This window comes from Gymnoscopelus microlampas (assembly GCF_963454915.1).
Source record: "Gymnoscopelus microlampas genome assembly, chromosome: 8".
Lineage (NCBI taxonomy): Eukaryota > Metazoa > Chordata > Actinopteri > Myctophiformes > Myctophidae > Gymnoscopelus > Gymnoscopelus microlampas.
The window spans coordinates 42,048,014-42,073,005 of NC_139945.1; the positions used below are offsets into that span (position 1 = coordinate 42,048,014).

Consider the following 24,992-nt stretch of genomic DNA (forward strand, 5'->3'; position numbering starts at 1 on the left):
GCAACAGAAAACGCACAATCAATAGGGAGTAGAACCAAATTCTCTACTGTCAGTCGAACATCCAGCAACAGATGACATCGAATCAGTTAAACCAAAATACTCTTGTTCCCTTTCAAAACTCAAACAAAGCAGTGAGATTCGACAGCATGACCTCATGCATGCAGTGGACTAAATTCCATAGTAGGACTGTAGCCACACCTCTCTTTCTCTCTTTATGGGGAAATATCTTAGCTGTCAATTACAGTAGGCAGGCCTACTGTAAACTGTGCTGAACAGGACAAATAGGCAAACATCATTGTACCAAGAAGCCATAATCCATTGAGTAAAGTAGCCTATTAATAGTCTAGTAATTAACCAGTTGCCCCACACTTTATCCAAAGAGTGTGGTAGCTGGTAGCTCAAATGTTTCCCAATCAGAGGACGTTTTCTGTCCATCTCACTGTGCCTCTGGGCTGCAAACTTGAAGGCTATCATCGAACTGTTCTTTCAGGTAGGAGGCTTCATTAGTGAGTGAGCGACGTGACTGCCATGGATCATTTGGAGCCTGTACACCAAATACAGCGACACTGCACTGAGCACCATGGTGATGATTCAAAAGATGGTTACAGATCCATTCTCCATGCTCTCTCATTAAAACTGGAACACCTGTCCACTCTGGTTATTGCTTGGCGCACATAGCAATTAGCACAGAGGTATCTTTTTTCATTACAAACTTTGTTCACACATAATACTCACTTCAATGCATAGGTAAATTACGCAATTAATCCTTGAATAGGTCTAAGATAAGGAGTTAAATGAAATTCCCTCTAGCATGAAATGCAGTTTGTACCCTGAAGGTTTATGCCAAATTCATTCATTTTATTTACTAAGGAACAAAGTTTCAATTTGAATATGCAAATGTTTCATGTCTGTATAGAGACTGGATTCCTCCAGATATAGTGGCAAGACACTGCATGTTATTCTATGATCAAATAATTTGTCATTTAAAGGAGTGTAAGTGAATATAAATACTGTGTGTGTGTGTGTGTGTGTGTGTGTGTGTGTGTGTGTGTGTGTGTGTGTGTGTACACACACTTGTCTTATCAAAACATCAGGCAGTGCCTGTGACATTTAAACACCAAGCATCAATACCCAACAAGTGGCAGATTCTATCTAAACACATGGCAATAACCGTTTAATATTTTTAGTTGAATATTATCGGTTTAACTGCTGATGACCATGTCTCCCTTAATGAGGATTAAAGGTAAGTGATTTTTTTTATTGTCCAAAATATTTCTATAGCAATCATTGCTATAGTGTTTGTTCAGTAGCAGGGGTTTCCATCTCCCTGTCACTCCAGCTCTTTAGTACCATTTACAGGTCGGGATACCAATTTTATCCAATCAGGAGACAACTCATACAGTAAAAGGATACAGACACTATAATTGAAGCTCATAAATGGGTACTCTCACCTGGTTGTACGAAATTAGCAACTGACCTAAAAAGAGACAGGGAGACTCCTTTTACTTAACACTCTATAGCAAAAATCACCGTCACAATATAGTGCTTTAGCTTTTTAGGAGAAACTTTAGTTTTAACCCCCAAAAATATTACCCTAGCTTTTATTTCAACATCAGTAATACATGCTCAATGCTTGCAGTTCTTGTCTCAAAAACAAAATGGAACGCACCTCAGCATGATTCCACCTCCTTACAGTCTGACTGATGAGCAGCTTTATCATAATTATCTCATCTCACAGTCACACTAGGATACATCCCCCCCATTGTCAGATAATTAAGCAGATTTTGCTAAGCTACCTTGTAAATCTTACTGGAAAACTAAAAAGAAACAAGAAATGACAAAGTCATAATATACCAGCTTGCGGCAGGCTTTTTTTGCCCCAATCTGCAGCACAAAATGTAAAAGTTGTCTTTAAAATAAAATCTCAGCCATTCCAAGAGAGAGAGAGAGAGAGAGAGAGAGAGAGAGAGAGAGAGAGAGAGAGAGGCGCCTTCATAGAGCAGCGCAAGTTGCCTCCTTAACATTCCATTCAATCAGGTCTTTTGTTTGCACAGCTGAGACCACTAATGGCCCTAAGGCTCGCTGCGGGAGGGGGGGGCGTTCAGAGTATGGGAAAGGGGAAAGTATCCCCATTGGCTTAAAGGACAGCCAATGACGCAAATCTGTTGCAAATCTGTCGAATGCAAATCTGTAACGTGTTGAAAGTAGGTCTGTCTCTTCTTAGACCAGCTTTGCAAGCTGGTAAAAAACACAGCAATAACAGATTTCTGAACACCAGATATATTTTTAAATTAGCTTCATGTTTAATGTGAGCATAAAGGAATTTTGGAGTGTGCATGACAAAGTAACTAAGATGCTGTATTATTCAGAGTTTAAGACATGGTGAAAGACATACATGGCAAAAAAAATAAATACAGTGCAGTGTAGATTAACATAGCCAAACATAGCCTAGTAAGGAACAAGTCAACATATTGTTCAGTAGGAGGGACTTGCATCAAGAATGTGACTTTAGTAGGGTTTTTTTGTTCAACAATATAGCAGTTTGTTATTCCCACCAGGTGTCCATTCTCCGTACACGCACTCTCTGTTTGTAATGGTATTCTTTCAGGTGCTTTTTCAAGGTATTTGGAATGGGAAGCACGTTGATACCATCGTAGGTGGTGCGGCTGCTGATGACCGCTCGGCAGATGTGCTGCAAACTGAAGGGCTGTGTACGATGGATGGGGTTGGACAGTAGCGGCTCAAAGAACATGCAGGAGTTGGGGTCCTTATAGTGCTCCAGCAAGCCTGTGACCGTGGGTGCATGGAACACACTAGGGTCGTGTACGTCGAAGCTGAAATTATGGTTCCACTGTTCGATACGGGCGTGTAACGAGCGGCCATAGCGCCGGAAGCTAACGGAAAAGAGGTAGTCTTCCTGTGCGGAGTCACGGAGGAGGAAGGTTCCCTCGGGTTTCCCCTCCAACAGAGTCTCTGCCTCATAGCGGTCCATTACCCCCCAGTAACACGGAAGGTTAGTGATCTGCAGCAGGTCTGGAACTAAACAGTGGATGTAATCAATCTGAGTGTGAACACGGTAGCCATCCTGAGATTTGGGACAATCAGTCTGCGGGGGCGTGGGCGTAGATGCCATTTGGCTCGCTGTCACTTCTGGGTCGACCACAGGGTCAGGGATTGTGTCACAGGTTGCGACAGAGGTCGAGGCAGAGGCTGCTACCTCATCTAGGGTGTCCAGACAGCTCTGTAGTAGCAGTTGGTGCTGCTGCTGGCTATGGATAAGCAGCTGCTGCTGCTGATGAATAGTGGCTCTGTCATCTCCTGCTAACTCATTCATACCGTGGGCCAGTTTTGGGCCCAATTTATAGAGGGGGTTAATTTGGGCCGTCACTTCAAATGTGTGGATCTCTGCATTGGGTGGCGGCTCAACACCTTGCTCGATACTTATACGCCGGCGTTCTCGCAGCCGGTCGTCTACATCCTCCACCGCAGCGCTGGCCACAGGTGTTGCTGAAGCACTGCTGGCCATCACGGGATCAATAAGTGGAGGCTGAGTTATGGGGGCCGTGTGCTGTTTGATGAGGTACCACTTCTGAGCCAACTCCGAATCTACGGGAAACGGGCAGTCATCCAACATCAACTCACTGAGGTGGATCTTACGCTTCGAGGAGACTGAAGAAGTTGAGGATGTAAGAGACTGAGGAGTTGGTGCTGATGCTGTTGTACTGTGTGTCTTTATGGGGAAACACTGCCCCATGGCGTCTTGGATCTTTTGGCGGAGTGTGCGGCTGCTACTTGCCCCTCTGCCCTCAGCCTCAACAGTGGGAGGTATCTCGGTGACCGATCCCCCTATTCCCTGTCCTGGCTTGGAGAATTGGCTTGAACTGGCTGCCCATTCTTGTCCCGGTAATGAAGGACCCACTTCCAAGCCCTGCCATCGCCTGCCTTCCTTAAGGGGCGAAGAGGAACACCGTTCTCTGGGCTCTGGGCCACTTAACAGTTCACCGTACTCAAAGCCATCGCTGACAGGTCGCTCAGCAGCCAGCTCATGAGATGCAAGACCTTTCTTCTTTCCTTTTCCACCTTTGCGGCCTCCACCTGTGTCTCTTCTCTCCTCCGAGCGGCTCTGTCTCACCTTGGGACGGGCGCCCCGTTCTCTGTCTTTCCCTCGATCCCCTGATTCCTTTGGTAACGACATGTTTAATTATGTGTTGAAATACTAACAGTTGCACAGGATGAGCCCACTTCAGGGAGTTGTCGACTGATGACCTGTGATTGCACGGCTCTCTGTGGCAGGTTTCCCATTAAGTTGTCTTGCTCAGTCAGTCACTGTCATGGGCCCTGCATCACTGTTCTGTAAAACAAAAATGTCAGCTCTGTTATAGGCTTCAATTGGGGTTTTAGGATTGTTCTGACAAACAGAACTCTTTGGTCAAAGTGATGATAATGTCTGTAAGACGAAAGTGTTACCATGCAATACAGACAGGCCTCTGGCATACAACTTGATGAAATCACAGATTGGTCAGTTAGTTCTTAGTTGTTTCAAGAACTTAGATAGTTGTGTTTAATGCCATAGTTAAAAATGTTATCTTTCTTGCAATAGCATCTTTAATAACCGTTCTTCTCATTCGGCAAGGCGTTTCATGCAATGTTATCTAATGTTGCATTGCTTTATATATTACATGATAATACATACATCTGAAGAGATGCATACAACGGACAGTGGGCCAACAATAGCAAAATAGAAATAATAACACAAGCCTAGAAAGCCAAACACTTCCTACTGTTGGGGTAAGTGGTGTTAACTTAAAAGCACACAGCAGCAGTGGTGTAAAATGGCTAAGTACATTTACTCAAGTACTGTACTTAAGTACAATTTTGAGGTATTTTTACTTTACTGGAGTACTTCAATAGTTTGACTTCTACCCCACTACATCTCAGAGGCAGATATCATACTTTTACTCCACTACAATTATTTAAAAACTTTATAGTTACTTTGTACATTTTGATTATTATTACAAAATGACATTAATCACTTCAGCCCTATATACATTTCGGCCATTTGAAAATAGCCGCTCTACAAGCCAGGGTTCCCACACATTTTTAACAATGAATTTTCAAAACTTTTCCATAACTTTTCCAAAGTATTTTACCCCATTTCCAGGACTATAGAAATCAAACAGGACAATAATGAGACTCTTAAAACAGTGTGCCATCAATGCCCCAAGACAGGCTCGAGTGAAGGTGTCAAGTGACAAAAAGAACAGATCTACAAGCTAACAACGTATCAAGTAGCACTGCATGTTACCACAATTTACCCATCTTTCATGTAATGTTAGAAAAAAACAATGTATTTTGTTGCTGTCGGGCAGAAACCTCTTTAATATCTCCATATTTTAACTTTTTGTAAATCATACAGAGTCACACAAAATCATCAAAAGTAGCAGATCTCCAGGCCCAATTCGTGCCGTGTTTTGAGCTTGTAGATCTGCTACTTTTGCCATTTTAGAATTTGAATCCTGAAAAGTAACAGTTTTGGACATATGAGGTTTCCGACCGACAGAGACGATAGCCAAAGATTTTCCAAAACATTTGATTAATTCCAAACCTTTTCCAGGGGCTGGAAAAGGTTTTTCTAATTTCAAAATATTTCCAGGAATTTCATGACCGTGGGAACCTTGACAAGCTCACAATGCATCAGAAGCTTGTAGATCTGCCATTTTCAAAAGATTTTAATACATTTTATTCTTTTGAAAACTTGGACATTCTGAATAATGAGTACTTTCTACTTTTGGTACTTTAAGTACATTTTGATACCAATACTTTTGTACTTTAACTCAACTCAAGTACATATTGAATTCCAGACTTTTACTTGTAACAGAGTATCTCTACATTGCAGTATTGATACATTTACTTGAGTAATGAATGCGAGTACTTTTTCCATCACTGCACGGTGGTGTTTAATTTGGCTTCCCAGGGTCACATTTAAGAGTTTGATCTAGAAATGCAACAACAGTCAAAATTGATGTCATTTGCAATATAGGCTAGTTCTCATGTAAAATGTAGTGGCCAGACATACTAAGATATTATGCTATTATTATTGACACACTGACGTTCCCCTTTCGATTTAATTAAACACTGAGGCCACCAACAACGTAGTGTTATACTTCTTAAGAGCAATGTTTGTGGAATTCTAACAGACATATTCATAGATAGATTAACCTCTATGAATTGAGAACAAAGGATCCCAATGGAAACAAGCCATAGGCTTTCTTGGGGTTTAAATCCTCTTAGCTGACATTGTATTGAACTGTACTTTCCTGTGCTTTTTTCCTGCAAACTGCTAATAAAGTATTCAATCAATCAAAATCATCACCATTCTGCCTTTTAGTCTAAGCTTAATGTTTGTATTTATACTTTCCTAATTTGTTTGCCTTTTAACCATTTCTCTTTCAATAAAGTTGTTTATTTCATTTTATTTTGTTTTGTTTTGTTTTGTTTTAAAGCGACTTTGGCTACTAAGAAAAGCACTATATAATCTGATGTATTATTATTACTATTATTATTATTATTAACCAACAGTGAAACTCAGCGGTACACATTAGCTAGTTGCTAGCCAGCTAGCCACTTTTCATTTAGAAAGGTAAGTTGTTCCATTCCATCACTGTTTGTCTGATTCACATGTCAATATACACACGTCGTTCATGTTCCATTACCTGTGTTAGGAGCGTCCTTTCATGCTGTTTGTTTGAACTTCTGTCTAGTTAGTATTTATAATAGCCGCTAATGTTAGCTTCACACAGCTGAGCTGAGACCACTCAAAACACTCAATCCGGAAGCGATCACTGTTGCCAGGTTGTGTGAAAGAAATAAGCAATCAATTCTATGAAAACAAGCCCAAAAGAAGCAACTAGGCTTGTTTTCAAACAGCCGATCTACAAGCTTGTGATGTTTATACATTTGAAACCTGTGAACTAGGACATTCTGAAAAATGGGTACTTTTACTTTTTGGTACTTTAAGTATATTTTGAAACCAATATTTTTTTACTTTTTTACTCAAGTATTTTTTTTATTCTGGACTTTTACTTGTAACGGAGTATTTCTACATTGCAGTATTGATACTTTTATTTAAGTTTAAAAAAATGGTAGGCTACTTTTACGACCACTGGCCGGCCACAGCTCGTTTCTTTAAAAAAAACACTCTCGTGCAATGGAATTTAAATTAAGATAAAATCAGCTTGATAAATGGATTATTTTTGTCTATCATTGATATTGTTATAGCCCAGCAGTGGTTCTCAATGTTTGGTCCTGGGACCCCCAGGGGTCTGTGAGGGTTCCAGGGGGTAAAAATGACCGTTGCTTATATATAATCAAAATCAGTTTAACCATTTTAACCCTATTTTCTAGTTTGGCTATTCAAAACTACTAACTTGTGGTTAGTCTCCACTCTGAGACTGGGAGGTCAGGTCATACCGGGTCATACCAAAGACTCTGAAAATGGGATCCAATGCCTCCCTGCTTGGCACTCAGCATCAAGGGGTTGGATTGGGGGTAAGTTGGGTAACCCTGTGACATACCGCCATGTCCAGGGGGTGTAATTGTGCATCAAGGTGCATCACGATACAGAAAAGGGAGATAGGCTCCTGCCTATGGGCCTTACATACTTATTAAAACATAGCCGCTCTACAACGCATCGCAGTGCGACACAGTGTGAGCCTGTAGATGTAGATCTGCCATTTTCCAAACATTGTGAAACATTTTAACCACATCAGGTTCTCTAGACTCTAGAGCAGTGGTTCTCAACCTGTGGGCCCAAAAACTGGTCAAACATTGGCCAAATTGTCAAATATAAGAGGATTATTTTTTTAAATAGCCTATCTACAACTCACAGCGGCTCACAGCGTGAGGCGTGTGAGCTTGTATATTGGCTATTTTCACAATATTTATCTGTAGAACCGAGTCAGAACTGAAAACCTCAACACCTACATTCCAAGTGCTTATCAGGGTGGGGGTCCCCAGTTCAAATATGATTATTTTGGGGGGTCACGGCCTGAAAAGGTTGAGAACCACCCGTCTAGAGGCAACGTTGACTTGGTAGACAACTGAAAAGGCACCAAAATCGTGTCTCCAAGTACACAGATGAGATAGAACACAAGCCATGAATCAAGTAGCAAAAGAATTTAACTCCTTTATTTGGACTGTCCATCTCATGAATGCTGCAGTTCAGACCAGTCAAACATACAATGAGTGACAGTAAAAAGGTAGTGTGTGTAAGCATGGGATGCAAAATGTTCATTCATAAAATATTAGAAAAATGTTTGGGGAGTCATTAGAATTAAATATAAATTGTACAAGACAAAGATGCAATATAGCCTACAACTGACTGCTTTATTCACTAAGCCAGGCAGGGACATAGACAATATCTGACGGACCACTTGGTAGTAGCCATCATATCACATAGGATTTGTACCTCATAGTGGTGGCTTGGTATGTGAAAATATATCCAAGGCTGAACTTATGAAGTGCATTTTCTAACCCATTTCGCCCATCACTGGAATGTAAACACGGAGTAAACATATTCCTTGGCCTGTTATTAGTGTCTGTTCGGTTATACACATAGTCACATTATTTGCAGCTCAGATAACCATTTTCATCTCCTGCTGCATATTTCCATAATGCATAGGCACCTGTAGCAATGCACCAATACCTTTTTTTTCTCTATCTGTAGTATTTATTAACAGTATTGTACTGTTACAAGTCTCACAAGGTTCCAACCTTTGCTGAGGTTATCAAAATGAGTATCTGAGCCATATAACATAAGAGCATCGATATACAGTATAGCTAATACGCTTCATCGTTTACAATAAGATAACAGAATCTTAAATTGGTCAACCATAGAAGTCTCTTCATGGGTATGAATCTGATGCATTCACTAAGTCAGATCTATCCAAGAGCCTGCTCTGAAGAAAACCATGACTAGAACACTATTCAGGATCATTCTGCAATCGACAGAGGAAGATGTGGCCATCTGTGCATTTCAGGCACCACATGAACAGTTCTGTCAGCATGTGAGAACAGTTTAATCATAAGGCCTGGAAAACTGTTATTTTCACGTCACTCCACAACCATATAGGAAGGCTGTGCATACCTCACTTGAAATATCTACCAAGACACTTAACTAGAGTTGGTAAATAAGGGGTAGAAGGTATCTGTTGTCAAGCTCTACCCTGCCAGCTCATTTATGAGAAGGCTTCAGTACTTTAATGTGTTACATAGTGAGACAATGATGAATGACATCACATAGCATGAAACGGGCATATCCCAGCGAGATGTAAACAGTGACATTTAGGCGGTATTAACATAGAACATTAGTTGCAACATTTCTGCTCTCTTGTTGGTGATCCTGAGCATCACCAACCACCATGACTATTCTGTCCTCTATCTACAACAGTGCTGAATTAGTGTGGCAAAAACATGCAATTATAGAAAAAAAGCATAAGTTATCGATATCAAGGGAGAGTAAAAAATACAAGTGGAAAAGACAATCTGTAAATAACCATGTTTACTGAACAGACCAGCTATGGCTCTGCAGAAATAATATGCGAATGGTTATCCCTGCCTTATGATTCAACCAAAAGTGATCCAAAAGTTAAGACCATATTACACTTACATGCACCTCCGCTCTGCCACATTCAAACACAGAGGCTGTATTAGACAGTTTTTGAGATTCAACACTGATACCACATGATAATGTTAGTTTTTTTTTGTGTGACTGAAACATAGAAGGACTCAAAACGGAAAATATGGACATTTCCAAGCACCTTGAAAAGTATGAATCATCAAATCTCTACACTGGCCATTTTGAGGAGAGGGCATGGTGAGGGCGAGGAGGTGAGTACTGATGGAGCTTCATCTGCAATTTACAGAACCAATCATAAGGGGGCCAGAGGGTTGAAATGGGTTTCATTCAGTTTCCTCAACCTGCATTAAATTGTAAATTGAAAACAGACACTTACCCTCCCCTCTTATCAATGCAATATAACATCAGCACTCACAGCTCACACCTCACCAGTCCTTATTCAACCCTGTGGGGATGCCTCGGCACACGTTGAGATTCATCATCATTTGTGTAGTAGGGCACATAATATTAAACAGACATGCCACAGTTGGCATGAATTCTTTAAACTTCCGTTATTCCTTTTTTAAACAAATATACCATTCTGTTGCATTTTTCTGCATCATTCTTGAATTAACAATCACGCAGCCCTTCTCTTTGGCTTTGTAGAGGTAAGAAGAGTAGGACACAGTCGTTATACCTTGTCTGTGTTTTAAGGAAATGAACCAAGACAATGGGTATCATCCATGATTCAATTGCAAACCCGCTTCTCCTCAATACCTTTAGTCCTACTTGCTTGCCTCAGTCACAAAACACATAAGAGGAGTTATAGGTGCCCATACATTTTCCTCTAATGTATTTGGGAGCGGGGCAGAGAGATAAGACAAAGAACCAAGGAAAGCCTTTTAAGCTTCAAGCAATACATGCCCTTGATAGTACTGGCTACAGAACAAGCAGTATGGGTGGGATTTGTGGCTGTGTTTCTGAATAAATCCCTAGATACAGGTAGAGCCTCTGTGTGAGTGTATCGGTGTATCAATTAGAGCTCAATTTCAAAGATTATATGTGCATGTGAGGAGGAGAAAAGTGCCTTATTCCTCGTTGGGAAAGGTTTGACTTAAATATTTCATGGGGCGTGAGCCGTGACTGTCAGTGTTTGTTTATTTTTTTTGCTGGGAGGAGAAAAAGAGTAACACAGGGCAGAACCCCTTTAAGACAGCACCGATCCGCCATTTTCCTCTCAGACTACGGCAAACTGAGTCTGCACATCATGTCACAGTCCTGCAGACAACATGGAGCAGTTGCACAATTAACCTCTTCTCCCTCCGGCAATATAATAATCATCTGTATTCCATTTATAATAAACTTAGTTGTATATAATAAAGTACAAAAATATCAGAGAACATATACACAGTTTTTGTCGTTTTGTAGTGACCATTTTGCCTTGTTTTCTGAAGCATATATCTTGTGCTGGGCGATGAGAAGCTGAACAGGCCTCACTTGAAGTGAAGTTTGTTTTTCTTCCTTTTCTCTGCTTTTCATATTGTTGATGTTCGGTCTATTCCATCTGAGAAGGAGATTGGAGATGAAAATAAGTGGACATAAATATACTGCACCATCAATGTTCCACCCTCTGTAAACCAATCTGTATGAAAAAGAGACCCAATTATAAGACCAAAATCACTACACAGATCAACCGAGACACCAGTTTCACTTGATGCTTGGAAGCAAATTTGGTTGTAGATTTACACCAGAGCATTAAGTGACAGGTCATTAAGGGCAAAAGTCGCTTGAATTTGTCTTCCATGCCTAACTGGCCTGTCACAAACTCCCAAACACAAACATCCATGTCCAATAATACCTTGGCAAAAGCAACCGGTTACTAGAAGGAGGTCGATCAAGCTGTCGCCAAATGGGGAAATGTTGTATAAAGGACACGACTGGTCCACAAGGCTGTGTTGGTTGCATTTAAGGATGAGCTTCTGGGGCTTCTCATTCTTTGATTGAGATCTGTATGCTTTTGCTTCAATTATTGTTGTGTCCCCTTCCTTGTTCATTTGAATATACTGAAAAACCCTTTTTGCCTTGATCTGGAGGATATCACAGAGCTTGGGCGAGGACGTGCTGTGATTGGCCAGTAGTCACTTTGATAGGCAGTGTGCCCAATACAAGAACGCTCACCCCAAAACACGCTTGATTTAGATATTTCTAGCCACCAGAACGATGATTTACGATTCTGTCTCTATTGGGACGTAACTCGAACGGCACTGAGTCGGCTGAAGCGGACTTCACAATGTTCGGCTTGGCCGCTCGCTCGGCGGTGCCTCTCGTGGCCCAAGTCCGCAGTTTTTATGCCTAACTACTTCTTAACTTAATATTAAGGGCTGTAGTGTGTTCTCACCAAGAGGGCCAAGTGGTCCGCCTCGCTGGGGACGACAAACTATATACCTAACCTTAATAAAAGACTTTGCGACGCATTTTAGATATGTAAGTAAATAGCATCGGGAGTGGGATTCGATACCACAATGTTGGGACTGAAAGTCTAATGCTCACCTTGGCACGCCACCAATTTAGCTGGTAATTTAGGGTTTGGGAGTTATCTAAATGGTAGACGAAAGGCAGTTCCACGCGCGTCACAGAAACGGGGCGTGGTTCACCCGTTTCCTAGGCTGTGTGTTTTCCACTTCCTGTCGATTTCATTGGATATCATAGGTCATCTGACCAGTTTCATTGGATTTCATTGGATCAAATCGACAGGAAGTGGAAAACACACAGCCTAGGAAACAGGTGAATAGGCTTTGGAATGATGCGTCCTTTATGCATCCTAAGTCCGGTCCACACTTGCAGTACCTGAGACACATGGGGGAATCACAGAGGGAGCGCTCAATTTGCTTCCCGTGATAACCTACAGTATTACATCTGCCATGGCTTGCCAACTCAAACAGCATGCTCGCTGACTAACAATCAGCTGCTTGGCACGGAGAATCGCTCACCGAGCGACTTGTTTGGGTAAGCCTCACCAGCTTAAAGGTGTCCCTTGCTTGTGTTTGTAAAAGTCAAGCATTTATTGTAAAACCGTGCAAATATGCAGGACGTTGGGTGCACCAAAATGAGCACTCCTCAGAAACTCTGGCGTATTAGTTTATGCTTACAAACAAGACGAGAATAGCAACATTAACTACAGTGGGCAAGACCAATATATAATGGCCACACAACAAAACATAGAAAATATGCCGCAATGTCAACATAAAGGCTACTGGACTAAATATGGCCATAAGACGGTTAGCAGATATTTTCAGGACAAATTTGGACAAAGATTGGCATCATCTCATACGTGAGATTTTAATGGCCACATTAAAATTATTGTGGCAAAGTGTAGCAAAAAACATGTCTGTCTCCACACTTGACTTAACTGTGCAAACAAAAGTTGATGGCATCATTCTAGAGAGCCAGGACACGTTTCCAGGTGTAATCTAAAGTGATGCAGTTGACAAAGAGAGAGGGAAATGCAAGGAACAATTGAGGGCAAATGCATAAATGAAAATAAAATAGGGAATTGTCTGTACACCTGTCCCACTATTGTAGAAATCCTGATAATGGTCTAACTCAGTCTTTAGCCTGCAGAGAACATCATGTGCATGAACTTTAATTTGTTGTTTCCCGTTCTTTGAGGTGTGTGCTTTGTCTGGAGGTGGTGAGCCTACTTATGCCTCATTAATGTTTATTTTCGTCACACCGAAAATAGCAGATCTACAAGCTCACAACGCCTCACAGATGCAACGCGTTGTGAGCTTGTAGATCTGAAGCATAAATCGGGCTTCAGTGTGGAACTGCCAGGCGGCAAGGAAGGTCCGCTGGATTTGAGACCAAAATAGGAAGTCATTATCAGCATGCAGTTCTAATCAATGGCCCAGCAGATGTCGCTACTTCCCTTCCTGTTGGCTGCAGAAGCATTTTCACTCCATTCAAGTGAATGAGGTTTTGGCCAGACTTTATACTTATTTTTATTACCTCAGTAAACATTTTCATAAATACTTTGTTTTCAATCGCTAGTTTAAAGTATTCAATTTCAATGCGTTTAGTAAATTATGGTCCCATTAATTTTATGGTCCCATTAAAATTAATGATAAAGTAGGGTGTGTTTCTAGGGCTTCTATTGGTTCTACCGAGTGAAGACCCGCCCCCGCTGCGGTTGCAGCCAATAGCAGCCGTTTCCGGTTGCCTTTCGATTCCAAGTTGGGGGGATTTGAAATTGCAGAAAAAATGATGGTTTCCTTCGTCCATATCCTTTTTACAGTCTATGGGAACTGCTGAGGACACTTACCCCCTAAGGCATGCTCTGTCATACTGAGGCACAGTGACTCCAGCGTGGGGTTGATTTCCAGATCGGCACCTGGAACTTGGCATTCTGAAGGAATGAGAAACAACATATTACTCAGTACCCTAGAAACACCATTAGAGCAACTTTCAGAACTACATGCACAAAGAATTTTCATTCACACCAAATGACATCCAAAACTGATTAAATCACAATTTATCTTCTGAAATAATATTTTATATATTAGACCACAAATAGGCTTTGCCTGATTTTAGGCAACGTTATATAACTGCCACATTAATGAATTTACAAATAAAGCCACACATAAAAATCATGTTGTCATCATCATTCAATGATGCGTTTATCACGACTCCCAATATCATGTGCACTGATTTGTGTTTTGAGTTTTGGACAACATTTTTGATTGTACGATCTACGGGTCAAAGGTTATGCGCCAAAACATAAAGAAAGATTTTGGGTGGATTCTTCCTCGTCTTACTGGGAGTGTGCATGCAAGGTCTGACCACAATCGGTATTCTCTGCCTTTCGGCCAGGTAGAGATAATAACATATCTGTATGATATTGGAGGATTCAATATATTACCCAGTCCTGTGACACTACATTAAAGAAAACAAGCTATTGACAACAGGGTATTCAGTTCCTGTGTGACTGAACCTTAATGGGTAAAACAAAGGTCCTCTCATTATAATGGTAACGTGTGTGGAATGGCATCAAAAACTCTCAACACACCCTTAATAATACCATTATAATAATACCATTATAATACACTATTCAAATTACTGCTAAGGTCTGTGGAATCATTTCTCTAATGAAGACGTGAGGTTAGAAAACATATTCCATCCTGAAAGTGTGAATGACTAACAACATGGGTGGGACATAATGAACGTGATTAATGCTGTGGTGCAGTGTTGGTGTGATGATGGAGGTGGGCCAACCATGTTAATATGGGATTAAAGTCACTGTACAATACCTTGCTGCTGGAACAGAAGCATGGTTTGCGGGGATGTGTGGACAGGCAGCGAGTGGGTTCGTTGCACGGAACTGCGACTCTGACTTGGCATGCTGTTACTGCCCCCGGGGTTGGCAAACCATAAGTTCTACAACATGGAAAACACCAGTTCTCATTAAGAAATTGTCACTCATAATGGGTTTGAAACTTTTCTTTCCCGTCTATTCAGCAAAGTCAATATAAAAACAAATGATCTTTGAGCTACGATAATGATAATAAATGGCCTCGGGTCGGATTCGAACCAGGGCTGGCTGCGGGAAAGACTATAACATAATGTATGTGGCATGCGATCTTACCAGGTGAGCCACTGGGGTACCCTGGTGATGGATAATGTTTGCCAACTGAAAAGACCAAATTCCCCCTCCAGGATTAAGTTGAAAAATATCGTATTTGGCAATGCAGCTTCACCACTGTGTTAAAAGTGGCGTAACCTCATTTATAATTTGATTGTACGACCATGTCCCTTGCCAGTAATGATTTCCGAGTGTAAAACATATACTGAAGTATAAATGATGCTTTTGACTAGCCAGGAACACAGCTACTGACTTGTCTACCCTGACTTCCCAGAGCAGGGTTAGTGAGGCTGTGGCGTGGGGAAACTCCTCCGATGCCACCTGGACTCAGGAGCCCCATACGACCGGCTGGGAGCCCACGAGGGGCCAACTGGAACTGCCTCTGTCCCCGGCGTGCCAGAGCTCCACTCACAGAGCCTGCTGTGGGGAGAGAGTTGGACCCATACGCCCAACTAGATCAAGTACAGAGAGGAAAGAAACTACATTAGACATTTATAAGAGACATCAATGAGAAGGGGTATAGAGCAGTGTTTCCCAAACACTGGGTTGGGACTCATTTGTGGGTCGCGGACCCATTTTTATGGGTCACGAGTAAATATCCCTTCATTTTTGGTTTTCTAAATTTTGTTTTTAATGATCACATTTCAAGCTCACACATCATGAGACATCAAATTTATCTTTTGGATCTCGGGCTAAAAAGTTTGGGAACCACTGGTGTAGAGAACTGGATATTCAAAGAGTATGGTTATGTCAAATACTGCACAGTGTTATTTGACAGCAACATACAGAGAAAGAGGAATAGAAAAGTTACGCTAAAGAAAGTTAAGACAGCAGGGAAAAGCATCAGGGAATGCTCCACTCAGCTGGTTTGACATCTCTCCGGCTAAAAGTAATAGATCAAAGGAGATGCAGAGCCAACACTCTCACCCTTTCTGTCGGTACACAGGCATGTCCAGCATGGCTTTTCGGGGGAACAGGCGGAGCAATTTGAGGACCTGCTGCTTCCAGGAGACAACTCTTTTCTTCTGTGTTTCTGTGAAAGCCTGACAGAGTAACGGACAGGAGAGAAGGATGTTAGCACTCCAAACACTAAAAGGGTTTCGAACTCAATCCATATGACTAGGGTTGGTGGGGTTTTTTTCTTCAAAATTCAACATGTAATTTTTTTTAAACAGGAAATAAAAAGCTTGACTCATTCTCACCTCATGTGTCAGACACTTTTCAATGAGCTGAAGGTAGCAGCTGATATTCTCCTCATCTGGCCTTGACACCAACAGCTGGGTGCATACTGCAAATCAGAGGCAAGGTTTACACATCACTACATAAATGTTAACGCAGCAAATCTAATCACCAGACACACCAGGCCAGCTCACCTTGCAGGGCCCCACTGGCACACGGCACTAAAAAACACATGATGTCCAGCGTACCTTTACCCATTACACGGGTGAACTGTCCAGCGATGTCACCGTCCGAGATAGGTGTAGCTGAGGACTCTCCATCGCAAGGAGGGGGGTTGTGGGACTGAAAACCGTCTGTGGCCAGCTCTTTATCTGACCCAACCTTGCCCTCTGAGGAGGATTCTGAGGTGGTCTGAACTGCACTGGGTGGGATGTAGGTCTTGATGGGCGTGATAACAATTTGCTGTAGCTCCTGGAGGGCATTACGCAAGTTTCCACCTTCCAAGATGTCCTGCCAAAGGAGGTACAGCAGGTAAATAACCAAGGGCGATTTTGATTAGCAGTAGCACAAATAAAAATCATCAACGCTGCAAATAATTTGCATTACCTTCTCTAAAGACTTGAGCACACTTTGCCTTTCTCGCAGTTTCTGAATGCTCAAGGCAATCTTGTGCCGTGCACCTTTAGTAACATTCTGAAAGGGAGAAACAGGGAAGATAAAATGGGTTGCACGAAAATTAGGAAAGTTACTTCTCATTGGGCTGCTACACAATGCGTATAGTTGCTAAATAGCAAACCTAATGACCATCTGTTTCATTAAAGCTATGACGCAAAGGCAAAAATCACACCATTTATAACAAGAATGGCTCTATGTAACTGCAGGGTGCACTGCTTCATTTCATGCCTCGTTGGCAGTGGGTGTATCATGGGGTCTGAGGATAACATTCACAACTAATGAGGGGTGGAATGATCAAAACCTAGCCCTGGTGAATGATAATGTAAAAATGACAAACCTGCGACTCTAGGTGGTGCTCTGTCAGAATCATCATTTCCTCATATGTCATCTGGGAGAACAGTGATGCATATTTGTGAAGACGGAGACTCTTCAACCACGTGGGGACATCTTGACCGATGACATACAAATATGCAGAGGGGACAGAAAATACAAATACTTTGTTTGTATGACTGTTGCAGTGATGTTGCTAGGTTTGCAATGTAATGGGTCCCGGGACCCAAGGGTGGTCTTTTAGATGGGTCCCAGGGACATTTAAAATGTCCTAATAAAATGTAAAAGTGCAGCGTTTAAGTTGTGTTTGATCTTATATGGTGATACTATGGTTATATAGTACTACACCATACCCGGTCGACGCATCCGTGGTATCTGAAAGAAATAAACTAATGATATTACTATATATATATATATTCTAAACCTACAACCTTAACTCTCTCAGTGCCAATGAAATAAAAACCAGACCCCTAGTGGTTGAAATCTGAATGGCCGGACTTCGCATGACGTGTGTGCAGAGGAGAAGAGGGACAGAGGAAAAGAGGGACAGACAGACCGACCGACCGACAAAGCCTCATGTAGGCCGACCCCCTGGGTCTGGCAAAAATATGTTCATACTGTGCGAGCAATTTTTTTTTTTCAGAGTAAAAAAAAGTGCTTAGGAAGCGAGATACAGCCTTTTTCAGTTAAGTTAAACAAGGAGTGGATGGAGCTGCAAATCTTCAGATAATGATATCTTGGGTTCTGAACATTTTTTTCCAAAGAAACTCGGGATATCTCGTTGTGTGGCACTGAGAGTTAATATTTGCCTAATAAAAGTACGCAAACATAGGACAGTAGGCTATATAAAGAAATAGCACCAAAATATAGTAAAGTAAAATAAATATACATTGCAAATTAAATACTTTGGTGGCATTTAAATATGGTTGCATTTTACACCACTATAACAACTTTTTGACTTTCGTTCCAACCTTTGAGGCGTGCATCGGCCTTCTTCACAAAAGACACCACTATATCAACAATGAACAATCACTATGTTTTACAAGAAATGTGTTATACTAAAAAGTGTGACCCATAGAATCTGGTCAGCTCACGGCATACACGGTACAGAGGCGACCCCTGCTTTCCAACCGGATCGTAGTAACTTCAACTTGGCGACGCCCCTAGTCACTGCGTCGTTTAGGTTCAACATTATATAACTTTTAATATGCTATTGGCTGTTTGTGTTCTTTTTGGAAATAATGAAAATCCGCTTGTATATGAAAATAACAAAATGTCCAAAAAATATAAAAAGCTACTCCTATGGAAAGGCTATCATAGATTAGTTTACATATAAGGACTAGCTGTTTTACTCATGATACCATTTGTCTTTCATAACAGATACATACGCAAGATAATCCCTAGACAAGATAAACAAAACACCAAGAAAAGAAAACGTTTCAGTCATAAGTAGCCTAATAAATGATTAGTAAAAAATCCAACTTCACTGTAGCAGCCTTTTCATAAATGATATTTGTACTTAGCCTGTCGTGAAATACGTGAAATATTTATACTTAGAAAAACACAAGTACTAGTAGTAGCAAACTAGACATGTAGACTGGCATATTACTTTATCCTCATAAGCGCTAATGCACGCAACTGTTTTCGCCAGGTTTTATTTTTGTTGTTACTCATAAGTGCGCGTCCGTTGTCCTTCAACAACACAGCCGTCTGCCCAAGCTCGGTGGTAAAGCTCGGGTGCGCAGTACAGAGCAGATACGTTGCCCAGCGTACCGTGTTATACTTAAATGTGTGACCCTATACAATCTGGTCAAAATGGCAGTTAGTGCGGGCCACTAAGTCCATTTTTATGTTACAATAGTTCACTTTGTGATACAAGCGCCAAATTTGGCATGAACAATGCCTAGGACCTACTTTTACAGAAAAGCCTGTTAGCCACGCAAAAAAAAACAATATGGCTGCCATTTTCCAAAATGGCTGCTGGCGAAAGACATTTTATGTGTATTTTGACCTGGATTGTGATTGGATTTAGATTATTTTGGTATTAACATATAGTTTTGACCCCCCCCGCCCCCTCCCCCCGTTAGCTACGCCAAAAAAAAAAACAATATGGCTGCCATTTTCCAAAATGGCTTCAGGCAAAAGGCATGTTATGTGTATTTTGTCAGGAGTCAAAACTATATTCTGATGCCAAAATAAGCAAAATTGGATAATCCAATCACAATCCAGGTCAAAAACCACATAGCATGTCTTTCGCCGGAATTTTGGAAAAAACAATTTTTGGGTGGCTAACGGGCTTTTGTGAAAAAGTAGGTCCCGAAGAAACTTTGTGGAATATTTGGCGCTTGTATCACAAAGTGAAGTATTGTGTCACTAACAGCCCCTACTAAGTGTCCAGGCGCTCGGGTGGCGCAGTGGTTAAATCCCTGCCGACCACCACGGAGGTTGTGAGTTCGAATCCACCATGGTGCATCCGGCTTTGTAAGCCGTCTGTGCGAACACAATTGGCCGGTGTTCGGGGGAGGGAAGCCGGTCGGGGAGGGTGATAAATATCCCAGCATGTATTCCAACAGGCTGCGGCGGCACCTGTCAGCGGGGAATGTTGGGCGGGAAGAGTAGGACGAAGGCTCTACGTCCTCCTGGTGGGGGCTCCTCACTGGCATGTGAGTCAGTAGGATACAACAGCAGTGACAACACAGAAATGTGTTATGCCAATTAATTGGCATAACAACTAAATTGGGGAGAAAAAGGGGGTATAAAATAATTGTCTACTCTAACTTTTTTAAACCTATATCGATCGTGTTTTTAGGCGATTTCTACGCGGATTTTGTTGTTCATAACTTAGGATAAAGTAGGATGAGGCCAGCTGGCCATGCAAAATGGCAGTGTCCGTGGATTTTGATTTCTTTAACCGCGATTTCTCTTAACATGTAATTTGCTGACGCAGGACGCAGTCGCAGGCCTATATCAGCATCACTGTTGTTGGTAATGCATGTCTTTTACTTAAGTAAAATGTGACTGCCCTTGAGCCTTATCAGATGGTGAAGTCTGACCTTTCATGCCACTGCCATCCTCTTGAAAAGTGTTGCGCATAGAGCCTTGGTCTTCTGTCTGCTCACTGCCTGAAGAGGCCACACTGCTCTGGGGGGACAGGGGTGCATGGTCTGTTGGGGCATAGGCCTGCCTGCCCCCCAGGTCTTCCTGGCTAATCCACTCAGTTCCACATGCCTGAGGGCTGGAAGGGATGAGGGACAGGGTCTTCTTCAGAGGGCTGGGTTGTAGCTGCCCACCCATACCTGGCAAGGAAGCATGGCAATCCACGTAGGGAGATTATAAGAAATGTCATAGATCGTTTTGTGAATAGAGATCAAAATTCATACAACAAACAAAACAAAAAATAGGATGGCACAAGATTAACAACAGAAAATATCATTGAAGTCTATGATTTTCAACTTCTACTTTCCCAAAGGGGGACTGATATTTGAAGAAAAAGGTAAAAAAAAAACGAAAATGCTACCTGTGTTATTGCTGTTGATGGGAGAAGACATCCCACCTGGAAAAGGCATGTGTCCGTTTTGGCCAGCTGGAGACGTGCTTGAGGAAGGGGACTTGTCTTGCCAGGCAAGGGCAGGGTCCAGGGCCTCAGCAGAGCTGGGCCACTCGTCAGAGCCCTGTCGTGGGTGGTAAGGGCTGGAAGGGGCCCGTGTGGAGGGTGCGTAGCCACTAGAGAGGTGCTCCTCCAGGTGGTTCAGCCACATGGCCAGGGATGTGCGGTCATCCAGGGTGGTGGCAGGGTGGATGAGAGCGTACGATAACAGTTGCCTGCTCTCCTCCACAAACAGGCTGCTCTCAATGGTGTGACTCAACACCTTCTGAAGCAGCTTCATGTACTCACATTTGGCCTCGCTGTTTCGTGGCTGCAGCAGAGGCAGGTGGGACAGCAGCAGAGACACCACCTTCTCCTTGGGCTCCTGGTGCCACTGACTGACAATAGCTGATTAGAGGAGGAAGCATAGAGGAGGAAGCATACAGAGAAGGACTTGGGTCAAAATGTTTGTAAATTATTCGTTGACAGCAAGGTTTTTACAAAGATAATTGCAATTAACTGAATACATCATGTAACCTGTCTGCTACCTGCATTGTTGGCCTCAGCTTCTAAGATGTGGATCTCTGTGCAGTCTGCCAGCCAGTGCTCGAGACAGATGTGCAAGAAGCGAGCCTGGGTGCGCGACACTCTCTTCAGCAGAGACAACAGTGCCACCGTCTGTTCACACTCATTCCAGCCCTTGAACCAATCCGTCAGGATTCCCACCTGGTCTCGGAACATCATGGCGTGTCTCCTCGGGAAGGAGAACCGGAATGTGCGGGAGAGGAGGCAGGGTAATGGGGAAGTTTTCTCTCACACACACACAGGGTCACTCTAGCCCCGCACAGCGGAGGCTTGTTTGGAACAGTCCTGGGGTCCCCTCAGACTGGAGCGAAGGGCCCTCACATGGTTCAGGCACGAGAGTGGCTGCAGGAGTTTGCAGATGGAGATGTCGTGAGAAGAACTGGTCAGTGTCTAGAATGGATTGTCACTCAAACGGTTGAAGGGGTCATCTCACTCTGGCGCACACAGGATCACATCATCTTCATCCTACCGCATCAACACAGGGAAAGAGTAGTTTAGAGAATGTTAATAGTCTATGGCATTAATCCATATTCAAAGGTTTGCCAGCCTAACATGTTCACTTCTGTAAAAAAAAAACATGGCCTAAGATGATAACCTACACCTTGCTTTGATAGGGAGTTTTTGACAAATTGGATCAACCCAGCAAGAGGTAACGTCCATCCTTAAGCACAATTAACAAATGTCTTGCTATGTGGATGTAATATATTTGTGGGGATTCATTTGTGTCTTCCAAAGTTAGTAACAAGACAGCGAGACGACATTTTCTATTCTTAAACAGTAGTTAAATGAAGTATGATCAATCCCGTCATGGTTGAGATTCTGGGAAGAAAACCGATTAATTATTTCTGGGCAAATCCTATTAAATATTTCATGAAATTCTTATGACATAACTGAGACTTCTTTCCATAGACATATAATGTCCGTAGATTGTTCCACTTCCTATAACTTAAGAGACTGTGTTGATCACAGAAAAAGCAGGTGCTGAAATTAGTAAAGGTTTTTCCAAGAGACATAATGAAGTGTAACTAATAAGTGATCACCAGTAGGTAGGGTCCCGAAATACGGAATTGTCCCTCATTTGGAAACTAAGGGACACACTTAACTTATTACTATATACTTATGTTTGGGAATCAGTCAATGACACATCTTACAACTTCAAACAGATCATATACACAATAGTATACTATAATACAGGTTGACCACTTAAACCCTCTAGACTTAAGACCTCTAAACTGGACCAGAGTTGTCTCTGTACTTGGGCAGCTTTTTTCTGTCTACAAAAATATCCGATCTACAAGCCCACAACGTTGCAACGTAACTCGCTGTAAACCTGCTATTTTTGGCTACTGTTCCCCCCAGTATATGGATGCTGGGTTATGCTCACCCTTTTCTGGACGTTCCTTATTTTTCTTAAATAAATAAATAAGGGACGCCCAGGCCAAGTGTCCCTTATTTAGATTTCAAGGTAGTTGGCAACCCTAATAACACAGGTAACTAAGTGACCACAGGTATGGATGGACATTGCACAACACTTAGAACGCTAATGCAGAAGGTTGCATAGTCATCAAATAGGCTACCACTGGCCAGATTAGAGTAGACTAATGACATTTAAATCATCATGTACCTGGAGCAGCAGGCAAGCAGAGCTAATTATAATGTAGAGATTATCTGAGAACACATAACCAAGCTATAGGCACAGTAAAATCCTGTGTTAATTTAAATACATATTAAAATAGTCAATGTTCACACTCAGTCTCAGGGTCATCAACTCCCATCACCATATATATATGTACAGTCAAATCATCACTGTTTACTGTTCATTTGTTTCTTTTTGATTACTACTCGTTTATATGATGTTTTTGCATAGTATTGTATATGTGTCTGTCATTAAATGTTTCGATGAATTGAGTACACAGGACCCCAATGGAAACAAGCCATAGTGCTTTGTGGGGTTTTAATCCCTTTAGTAGACCTTGTATAGAACTGTACTTACTGTGCTTTTTTGTTGTTGCACACTGTTAATAAAGTATTCAATCAATCTCGTCGTTAAATGAACACTCACTCACTCTCTCACACACACACACACACACACACACACACACACACACACACACACACACACACACACACGTTAATTCCAGCTTCGTTCAATAATAAACCAACCTATGGGGGACGATGGTACAAAATGTGTGGTGTTCGCCCGCCCAGAGTGTTGTTTTGGTTCTGGTCCCTGCTTTTATGAACCTCTCTTATTGTGTTTAGCATTAGCTAACTAGCCTTAGCATGACAGCTAGGCCTCCTAGTGTCAGTGTTGCCAGATGTTGCGAGAGAAACAAGCAACCAGGTCTATGAAAACAAGCCCAAACGAAGCGAGCCCATTCGCCTTTTATACAAAGTACATTATCTGTTTTGTTTTTTTTAAGAATCTCGAAGAACATGTTTTTGAATTATTTTAACACCACAAAAATGATAATAATACATTTCAGATCGGGGGGTGGTCCGTAGACAAATACATATTAATTAGGGGGTCCTTGACTTGAAAATTAAACACTGTATGTTTAAACAACAAACAGGAAACAAGCCCCACATAAACAACTACACTTTAGAAACAAGCCCCCGCCCCCAAAAAAACGCAACCACCAATATTATTTACAAGCAACTTACCAGAAAAACAAGCCCAACGTCGCTTGTAATAAGCGGACATGGCAACCCTGGGTTCAGTATTTGTATTGTTTAGCTAATATGCCGCTTTTTCTGCTCGTCCTCCGGCTGTCAGACCACAGCTCATTCCTACCAAAACGCCACACAGTAGTAGCTGGTACTAGTGATGCATCCACTGTGTGGATTCAAACGCTTCCAACGTTGTTTGCCTTTTGTCAATAAAGTCACTTGTTAACGAGGCGGAGGCTAGCGGTGCTAATACGCTAGCTTAGCTTAGCTTCGTAGCTAAATGCTAGCGCTACTAGCCTCTTTGGCTAGCCAGGTTTTCTTCTTCTGAATGCAATGATAACATTAGCTTAGTGTGGAGAAGAGGCGTAGGTTTATCCGTCCGCTGCGTGGCGTTCCACGGTCATTTGTATTCCTTAACGTCGACGAGCTCGCGTGATGGAGATGATAATGTGTGGGGTTACGTTTGTATAAAAGTGTGTTTATTGCAATGCAGAGATAATAGGGTGAGTTACACTGCTGGGAGAGAAATCTACTTGGGTTCAGAGATGACGTAAGACGTTAATCTGACGTCATACGCTTGGGCGGTAGGCAACCCGGGTTGCCAGATCTGCTAATTATAATTTCCCCCCGCAATATTTTATTTGAAAATAGCCGATCTACAAGCTCACAACGCGTCGCATCGCGACGCGTTGTGAGCTTGTAGATCTGCTATT

General features: G+C 42.1%; 2 protein-coding genes across 3 annotated transcripts; both read right to left on the reverse strand.

Annotated features, from left to right (window-relative positions):
• Positions 1-2,281: 2,281 nt before the first annotated feature.
• On the reverse strand, positions 2,282-6,845 carry socs9 (suppressor of cytokine signaling 9). The gene is made up of 2 exons (XM_084064821.1): positions 6,714-6,845; positions 2,282-4,351 (listed from the first exon to the last, which is right to left on the reverse strand). Exon 2 carries the CDS (start codon positions 4,193-4,195, stop codon positions 2,546-2,548), a length of 1,650 nt encoding a protein of 549 aa, XP_083920947.1. The 5' UTR covers positions 4,196-4,351; positions 6,714-6,845; the 3' UTR covers positions 2,282-2,545.
• A 1,327-nt stretch (positions 6,846-8,172) lies between these two features.
• Positions 8,173-24,814, reverse strand: samd4b (sterile alpha motif domain containing 4B). Of its 2 annotated transcripts, XM_084064820.1 has the most exons (14): positions 24,274-24,814; positions 23,773-23,908; positions 21,573-22,074; positions 20,956-21,432; positions 20,492-20,734; positions 17,446-17,555; positions 17,040-17,126; positions 16,682-16,943; positions 16,457-16,542; positions 16,182-16,297; positions 15,508-15,706; positions 14,923-15,049; positions 13,938-14,021; positions 8,173-11,180 (listed from the first exon to the last, which is right to left on the reverse strand). In XM_084064820.1, the coding sequence occupies exons 3-14, from the start codon at positions 21,766-21,768 to the stop codon at positions 11,152-11,154; spliced, it is 2,016 nt and encodes a 671-aa protein (XP_083920946.1). In that variant the 5' UTR covers positions 21,769-22,074; positions 23,773-23,908; positions 24,274-24,814; the 3' UTR covers positions 8,173-11,151. The 2 variants fall into 2 exon arrangements, with proteins under 2 accessions (XP_083920946.1, XP_083920945.1); XM_084064819.1 differs by lacking the exon at positions 23,773-23,908.
• Positions 24,815-24,992: the final 178 nt, after the last annotated feature.

Coding starts and splice junctions, on each gene's coding strand:
- socs9 (XM_084064821.1), bottom strand. CDS start 4,195: ATGTCGTTACCAAAGGAATCAGGGGATCGAGGGAAAGACAGAGAACGG.
- samd4b (XM_084064819.1), bottom strand. CDS start 21,768: ATGATGTTCCGAGACCAGGTGGGAATCCTGACGGATTGGTTCAAGGGC. Junction 21,433..21,572: donor AGCTGAGGCCAACAATGCAG/GTAGCAGACAGG, acceptor TCCTCTAATCAG/CTATTGTCAGTCAGTGGCAC. Junction 15,707..16,181: donor CCTGTGTACCGACAGAAAGG/GTGAGAGTGTTG, acceptor TACTTGATCTAG/TTGGGCGTATGGGTCCAACT.